The sequence below is a fragment of the Gobio gobio genome (assembly GCF_949357685.1).
Source record: "Gobio gobio genome assembly, chromosome: 11".
In the NCBI taxonomy this organism is placed as follows: Eukaryota; Metazoa; Chordata; class Actinopteri; order Cypriniformes; family Gobionidae; genus Gobio; species Gobio gobio.
Window position 1 is genome coordinate 181,213 of NC_137104.1, and position 8,630 is coordinate 189,842.

At 43.6% G+C, this 8,630-nt stretch overlaps 1 protein-coding gene across 1 annotated transcript in view; it reads right to left on the reverse strand.

The window, feature by feature from the left end:
• Positions 1–253: 253 nt before the first annotated feature.
• Positions 254–8,630, reverse strand: part of ube2m (ubiquitin conjugating enzyme E2 M) — a 10,407-nt gene continuing 2,030 nt past the window's right edge. Inside the window, exons 2-6 of the mRNA XM_079828967.1 lie at positions 7,535–7,629; positions 7,386–7,424; positions 5,712–5,815; positions 5,423–5,486; positions 254–1,434 (exon numbers count right to left, since the gene is read on the reverse strand). Of these exons, the coding sequence (XP_079685093.1) occupies positions 1,294–1,434; positions 5,423–5,486; positions 5,712–5,815; positions 7,386–7,424; positions 7,535–7,629 (443 nt within the window). The 3' untranslated portion in view covers positions 254–1,293. The remainder of the gene's footprint in view (positions 1,435–5,422; positions 5,487–5,711; positions 5,816–7,385; positions 7,425–7,534; positions 7,630–8,630) is intronic.

The following is an 8,630-nucleotide window of genomic DNA, read 5'->3' on the forward strand; positions in this document are numbered from 1 at the left end:
ATCTGCTTGCTTATAGGCAGAATAACGCCATCTAGTGGCAGCAGGTTTTCTTAGACAGCTGTGTGTGTGTGTGTGTGTGTGTGTCGTGCAAGGCCAAACCGGCGAAATGAAAGTCTCAAAATCCACATGAATCAAAGGATCGACTCTCAGACGAGTCCATGAATGCATGATACACTCTTCACCGGATCTTACTCGCTGCACACACACACACACACACACATTCTGACCCACATTAATACACAACCGAAGTTTTGTATTCACAACTGTCTCTATTTGTACAAATCTCTGCACATTCATGTCATTCTGTGTTTTGTACACACAAGTTAAAGGCATTAGTTTGTGGAGAGTAAAACATGTCTGCAACATTTATCAAGTTGATGGATAAGTGTGTGTGTGTATTACTCATTTTGAGTGTAAAATCCTCCATGTGTGTGTGTGTGTGTGTGTCCTCATGATGAATATCTGACCTGAAAACAGAGCTTTTCTCACTTTGTGTTTTTGTTCAGTGGCAGATTATTTAACCATAAAAGGTTTATTAAGAGAAGCGTCTCCAGACAGGTTACGTTTAGAGTCAGAGTGACCATGGTTTTCAGAAACTGGCTCGACTTACCCCGCGGTCACATGAACACGTTATTGAGGTTGTCATTGCTTTACACTCGTCTTAACATGTAGGCATTCAAGTCAATATTTTATTTAACATAATTCATATTGCAGTCATCGTGAACAACTGGGATTTCAATATACACAACAGAATTGTAACATTGTACGCAACCCTTCGTCCTTCCCTCCCTCTGAAGAAAAGCCCACGATCCCACCCCTTCCCCACCCCGGAAAACTACAGCAAAACATCTTAAGGTCTCCCAAGCTCACAGCGGCCCAATTAGCAGAGGGACCGGTCAGTCTGGGCTAGCCGTCTCAGCGGGGATTCAATTTGTCAATCAGAATTGGTCAGATACACGGCTTTTTTTGCAAACGTAAAAATGAGTGACTACTAAACACAGTTGTAGATGTGCGACACAAGGCAGTCCCGAAGCCCAGAGGAGGTCATCCTCAAGCGGAGCAGAAGGGGCGGAGCCTGAGCCTCGCTGGGCTGTGAGTGGGACGATAAGTTAGCATGTGAATCTCAGCGAAAATAAACAGTGGGTACCAGCATAGTGGCAAAATACGGCTGAATTCTCTGAGCAACAATCACTGACCAGCCTATCCTTAACCCCCCCGCTGCTCTCCGGTCAGTGTGTCGGTCAGCTCGTCTCAGCGCATGTAAACGATAAATGCATTCTGGGATGTGAGGGACTATTTCAGGCAGCGCTCGAAGTAGGTGGCGCCCACATATCCTCCGCGCAGCGACCGCTGGACGTTCTGCTCGAAGAGCCGCCGGTTGGTCTGCAGGACCTCAGCTGCCTCTTTATTCAGCGGGTCTTCGGGATTCGGCTCCTGGAAGAGCGGAAACACACGGGACAATCAGGACACTTCCTCACACACACCATCAGCTACAACACCAACGCCAGGATGGGGTTATATCTGGATCTACATCTGGATTCACACTAAACCACAGCAAGGGTTAGATACTAGGGCTGGGTCAAAAATAGCCAATTTAATCGATTCTCTTAAAGAGCACCTATCATGGCATTTAAAATGTTCCAAATATTGTTTTAGAAGTCCCCAACAACAGTTTTGCATGCATGCAATGACAAAAAAGACTTTAGTTTTCTTATAATATGCATTTATTTTGACCTGTTTTGACAGCGATTCTCAAATGATTCCTTTAGTGATTCACTTTTCAAAACTCCGCCTTTACGTGCCGCTAATCTGCTGTGATTGGTCCGATGACCCAGTCAGTTGTGATTGGTATAGTCTGTGCAAATATTTTCGGAAACGGAACGCCCATCAAAGTCTTATAGTGACAGTAATTTGTTAATATGTGTCAGGAGTTATGAATATGAAAACCGCGTCGGTACCGTTTGATTGTAATATGAGCCTCAGCTGATCTCATTCATAAACTCCTCTATTCTCCTCACGAAGACTCGCGACAAATCAACATCACTCAGGGCTTTTAGTTCAAAAGTGTGCAGATGAGGAGAAATATTGATAGATTCTCATGTCTGTGTCAAATTTCTAAACAGAGGAGTATTTTTTATTCAATACTTCCTCAAAATGGGCAGTTATAGCCTAATCATGAGCGATTGAGTCTCTTATGTGTTGTTTTCAGCTCATCCTGGCAGCCAGAGGGCGCTCTGTGCACATGTAATCCATATATGATACAGACAGATGAAGAAGAACCATGTGCCATAATAGAAGTCCATAATAAAAGCTTCCTGAGATCGCGAAACATACATTTGACGACTAATAAACACACAATCGCGACGATGTATGGTTTGTCTTCAAGCCACTTAGTCTTCAAATGCTCATCCTTGGGCAGATGAAAAAAGTTTGCTTTTGAGTGGCACTTCAGAACACAGCGTCTCGTCTCCATGATGTTTTCTAGTTTTCACTGGCGTCTTGGAGCGCAATAAGTGGGCGTATCGTATTCAAATAACTTGACAAGTTGACGTCATCTAGTCAGAGAAAAAGCTTCGGTCTTCTAACGATTCTTAAAAATGACTCCGAGTCGACTCTTACTTTTGAAAGAAAATAACTATATATACGGTGCACTGTCATATTTCAAACTATCACAGGATGTTTTTGTTCACTTAGATCTATGTTACACACTACATGAAAGCTACATTTCAAAATTCCATGATAGGTGCTCTTTAAAGGGTTAGTTCAGCCAAAAATGTAAATTCTGACTGAGCCTCATGTGGTTGGACACCCGTCAGACCTCCGTTCATCTTCAGACACAAATGAAGATATTTTAGTGTAAATCTGATGCTCTGAAAGGCCTCCATTGGCTTAACTTTACACTCTCAAGACCCTTAAAAGACACTAAAGACTAAAGTTACAAAGTCCATCTCACTACAGCGGCTCTACAATAACTTTATGAAGACGAGAATAGTTTCTGTGCGCAAAAAAACCCTAAATAACGACTTATATAGTGATGACGATTTCAAAACACAGCCTCATGAAGCTTCGGAGTGTTATGAATCAGTGAGTCGATTCAGCGGTTCAGAGCGTTATGAATCAGTGAGTCGATTCAGCGGTTCGGAGCGTTATGAATCAGTGAGTCAATTCAGCGGTTCAGAGCGTTATGAATCAGTGAGTCGATTCAGCAGCTCGGACCGTTATGAATCAGTGAGTCGATTCAGTGTTCGGAGCATTATGAATCATTGAATCGATTCAGCGGTTCAGAGCGTTATGAATCAGTGAGTCGATTCAGCGGTTCAGAGTGTTATGAATCAGTGAGTCGATTCAGCAGCTCGGAGCGTTATGAATCAGTGAGTCGATTCAGTGTTCGGAGTGTTATGAATCAGTGAGTCGATTCAGTGGTTCAGAGCATTATGAATCTGTGAGTCGATTCAGCAGTTCAGAGCGTTATGAATCAGTGAGTCGATTCAGCGGTTTGGAGCGTTATGAATCAGTGAGTCGATTCAGCGGTCTGGAGCGTTATGAATCAGTGAGTCGATTCAGCGGTTCAGAGCGTTATGAATCAGTGAGTCGATTCAGCAGCTCGGACCGTTATGAATCAGTGAGTCGATTCAGTGTTCGGAGCATTATGAATCATTGAGTCGATTCAGCGGTTCAGAGCGTTATGAATCAGTGAGTCGATTCAGCGGTTCAGAGTGTTATGAATCAGTGAGTCGATTCAGCAGCTCGGAGCGTTATGAATCAGTGAGTCGATTCAGTGTTCGGAGTGTTATGAATCAGTGAGTCGATTCAGTGGTTCAGAGCATTATGAATCTGTGAGTCGATTCAGCAGTTCAGAGCGTTATGAATCAGTGAGTCAATTCAGCGGTTCAGAGCGTTATGAATCAGTGAGTCGATTCAGCAGCTCGGACCGTTATGAATCAGTGAGTCGATTCAGTGTTCGGAGCATTATGAATCATTGAATCGATTCAGCGGTTCAGAGCGTTATGAATCAGTGAGTCGATTCAGCGGTTCAGAGTGTTATGAATCAGTGAGTCGATTCAGCAGCTCGGAGCGTTATGAATCAGTGAGTCGATTCAGTGTTCGGAGTGTTATGAATCAGTGAGTCGATTCAGTGGTTCAGAGCATTATGAATCTGTGAGTCGATTCAGCAGTTCAGAGCGTTATGAATCAGTGAGTCGATTCAGCGGTTTGGAGCGTTATGAATCAGTGAGTCGATTCAGCGGTCTGGAGCGTTATGAATCAGTGAGTCGATTCAGCGGTTCAGAGCGTTATGAATCAGTGAGTCGATTCAGCAGCTCGGACCGTTATGAATCAGTGAGTCGATTCAGTGTTCGGAGCATTATGAATCATTGAGTCGATTCAGCGGTTCAGAGCGTTATGAATCAGTGAGTCGATTCAGCGGTTCAGAGTGTTATGAATCAGTGAGTCGATTCAGCAGCTCGGAGCGTTATGAATCAGTGAGTCGATTCAGTGTTCGGAGTGTTATGAATCAGTGAGTCGATTCAGTGGTTCAGAGCATTATGAATCTGTGAGTCGATTCAGCAGTTCAGAGCGTTATGAATCAGTGAGTCGATTCAGCGGTTTGGAGCGTTATGAATCAGTGAGTCGATTCAGCGGTTCAGAGCGTTATGAATCAGTGAGTCGATTCAGCAGCTCGGACCGTTATGAATCAGTGAGTCGATTCAGTGTTCGGAGCATTATGAATCATTGAGTCGATTCAGCGGTTCAGAGCGTTATGAATCAGTGAGTCGATTCAGCGGTTCAGAGTGTTATGAATCAGTGAGTCGATTCAGCAGCTCGGAGCGTTATGAATCAGTGAGTCGATTCAGTGTTCGGAGTGTTATGAATCAGTGAGTCGATTCAGTGGTTCAGAGCGTTATGAATCTGTGAGTCGATTCAGCAGTTTGAATCGCCAAAGTCACGTGATTTCAGCAGTTTGGCGGTTTGACACGCGATCCGAATCATGATTCAACTCACTGATTCATAACGCTCTGAACCGCTGAATCGACTGACTGACTCATAACGCTTCAAAGCTTCATGAGGCTGTGTTTTGAAATCGTCATCACTATATAAGTCGTTATTTAGGGTTTTTTTGCGCACAGAAACTATTCTCGTCTTCATAAAGTTATTGTAGAGCCGCTGTAGTGAGATGGACTTTGTAACTTTAGTCTTTAGTGTCTTTTAAGGGTCTTGAGAGTGTAAAGTTGAGCCAATGGAGGCCTTTCAGAGCATCAGCTTTACACTAAAATATCTTCATTTGTGTCTGAAGATGAACGGAGGTCTGACGGGTGTCCAACCACATGAGGCTCAGTCATTAATGACACCATTTACAGTTTTGGGTGAACTAACTCTTTAAGTTCATACTTTGTTTGGTCACATGTTTGATCCGGACACTTACGAGGAACAGATACTGTAGTCCGTATATGATGGAGTTAATCGTCAACACTGGCTTCCAGTCTTCTCTGAAATATAAAGAGTCAGGGTTACACTCCCACAATGCATCAGGACTGAAGGAAAACATGTGATGTCATTTCAGTCCATACAGGATCAGAAACTCATGTAAAATACAAAAAGACAAATTATTAACGGGAATCAGATCTCGTGTTTTCTTCAGCACAACAGAAGAAAGGCTTTCATATCTGACCAGGCGAGAGATCTGCAGAGGGGTAAGATGGGTCACACCATACCTCAAAATATTTAGACAGACGTTTCCTTCGAGGTCAATGTTGGGGTGATAAACCATCGTTTCACATTTGACCTTCGGAGGGTCGTGGGGGTAACCCTGTCCTACCTGAAAGAGGACGGACCGTTAGAAGCGTTTAGAAGTGTGTGTGTGTGTGTGTGTGCTACACAACTGCACTAATGCAGGAGAAATATTACAGTATAACAGATGTGTGACCCTTGACCTCTACAGCAGTCCTGCGTCTCACGGGTATATCTGTGCCCACAGCCAATCATTGGGTCAAAATTACACACTCTTTCATGCAAATGTTGCCATCATGAAGATATTCCACTGTAAATATATCATAACTGTATTATTAGTAGTGATATGCAGTTCTCAGGACACTTTAAAGGGTTAGTTGACCCAAAACTGTAAATGGTGTCATTAATGACTGAGCCTCATGTGGTTGGACACCCGTCAGACCTCCGTTCATCTTCAGACACAAATGAAGATATTTTAGTGTAAAGCTGATGCTCTGAAAGGCCTCCATTGGCTCAACTTTACACTCTCAAGACCCTTAAAAGACACTAAAGACTAAAGTTACAAAGTCCATCTCACTACAGCGGCTCTACAATAACTTTATGAAGACCAGAATAGTTTCTGTGCGCAAAAAAACCCTAAATAACGACTTATATAGTGATGACGATTTCAAAACACGACATCATGAAGCTTCAGAGCGTTATGAATCAGTGAGTCGATTCAGCAGTTCAGAGCGTTATGAATCAGTGAGTCGATTCAGCGGTTCAGAGTGTTATGAATCAGTGAGTCGAATCAGCGGTTCAGAGCGTTATGAATCAGTGAGTCGATTCAGTGGTTCAGAGCCTTATGAATCAGTGAGTCGAATCAGCGGTTCAGAGTGTTATGAATCAGTGAGTCGATTCAGCGGTTCGGAGTGTTATGAATCAGTGAGTCGAATCATGATTCGGATCGCGTGTCAAGCCGCCAAACTGCTGAAATTTGGCGATTCAAACCGCTGAATCGACTCACTGATTCATAACGCTCTGAACCGCTGAATCGACTCACTGATTCATAACGCTTCGAAGCTTCATGAGGCCGTGTTTTGAAATCGTCATCACTATACAAGTCGTTATTTAGGGTTTTTTTGCGCACAGAAACTATTCTCGTCTTCATAAAGTTATTGTAGAGCCGCTGTAGTGAGATGGACTTTGTAACTTTAGTCTTTAGTGTCTTTTAAGGGTCTTGAGAGTGTAAAGTTGAGCCAATGGAGGCCTTTCAGAGCATCAGATTTACACTAAAATATCTTCATTTGTGTCTGAAGATGAACGGAGGTCTGACGGGTGTCCAACCACATGAGGCTCAGTCATTAATGACACCATTTACATTTTTGGCTGAACTAACCCTTTAAAGGAGATTTCCTCAATATTTAGAGTTTAATGCACCCTCAGATTCCAGATTTTCCAACTATTGTCCCATCATAATAACCCATACCTCAACGGAGAGCTCATTTAATCTCAGTTTTTAAAGATGGACCCTATGGCTGTGAGGTCAAGGGTCACGTGTGTGTGTGTGTCTTTAATGTGGCATCACGAGGAATGGAACGCCACACGGATTAAAAGAAGTCATGATCTGGGTCAGAGTCACATCTGTGTGTTTCTGGAAGGGTCGAGCTGAGGTTTACCTTAAAACTGAAGACAAATTTCCCACCTTTATAGAAACCCTGTGGAGAAGCAGAGGAAAGAAGAATGACTCCGGATCAGTCTCAAACACGCTTCATCATGAATATAACATGGCTAAATCATGCTAGCTGTCACATGAGCGGATGCTAACCTCGTCTGGCGAGATGATGAGTTTGAAGTTCAGCAGGTCGTCCTGGTCTGGGAAAACGATCTCGCAGGTCTTCGGGAGGTTCAGCTCATTGATGTCTGACACAGAAGAGGACAGAAGACCTTTACTTTCACACACACACACACATTATATTCTTCTTTAAAGGTCCCATGGCATGAAATTTTCATTTTATGAGGTTTTTCAACATTAATATGAGTTCCCCTAGCCTGAATATTGTCCCCAAGTGGATAGAAATGTTGATCGGTGTAAACCCGAGTTCTGGCTGTCTTTCTCTGCCTTTGAGAAAATGACAGGCCAGACGAGCCAATCCTGAAGTCTCCTGTTATGACATCAGAGCAGGAACGGTTTCCTCCATTTCCTCCGCCCAGAGAATCTGCCACGCCCATGCAAACGCTCCAGAGATCATGTGTTGTGAACGAGTGAACGCTGGCAGTTTCTCAGTGTTTGGATGTACAGATGAAAACAGAAGTCTTTCTTCAGTTCCTTCTGATCTGTGATCAGTGATTTCTGATGTGTAGCTAATTATTTATTATTCGCGCACACACTGCGGCTTCTCTCTCTCCCGACAGACAGAGCGGTGTTTTCGTGTTTTCTATCTTGTGAGTCAGTGTTTTTGTACGTCCTCGTCGCGTCTATCGGTTCTAAAATGTGCATACAGTCATGAGTTTCTGCTTAACACCAGCAGAGTCAGATCTTTAACCTCACACACGCCGAAGCTCGGCCTTCAGCATCCCCGACCCCCAGTACTGCATCTGCCCACAGCGGAGGAGCCAAACGCGGGTGAGATTAAGCAGAAGGGGGGTAAGCGTGAGCATATCCGGGCTAGCCAGCTAACCCACAATAAACTGGATTACATTCAATTACTGCTGTTGAGTCTTTGTTTGCGCTGTGTAACGTTACTCAATGCGCGTCACTGACGCTTTTCATATGATTGGAACATATCTAGAAATAATGCTATACTCAACACTTACTAACTCGTTCATCTCGCTGTAATGGTACATTGCAAGTGTTACAAAGTTGGTAATAATGATGAAGACGGACTCGGCGTGACTGGGACTCGTGTTTATTCAGAACTCTC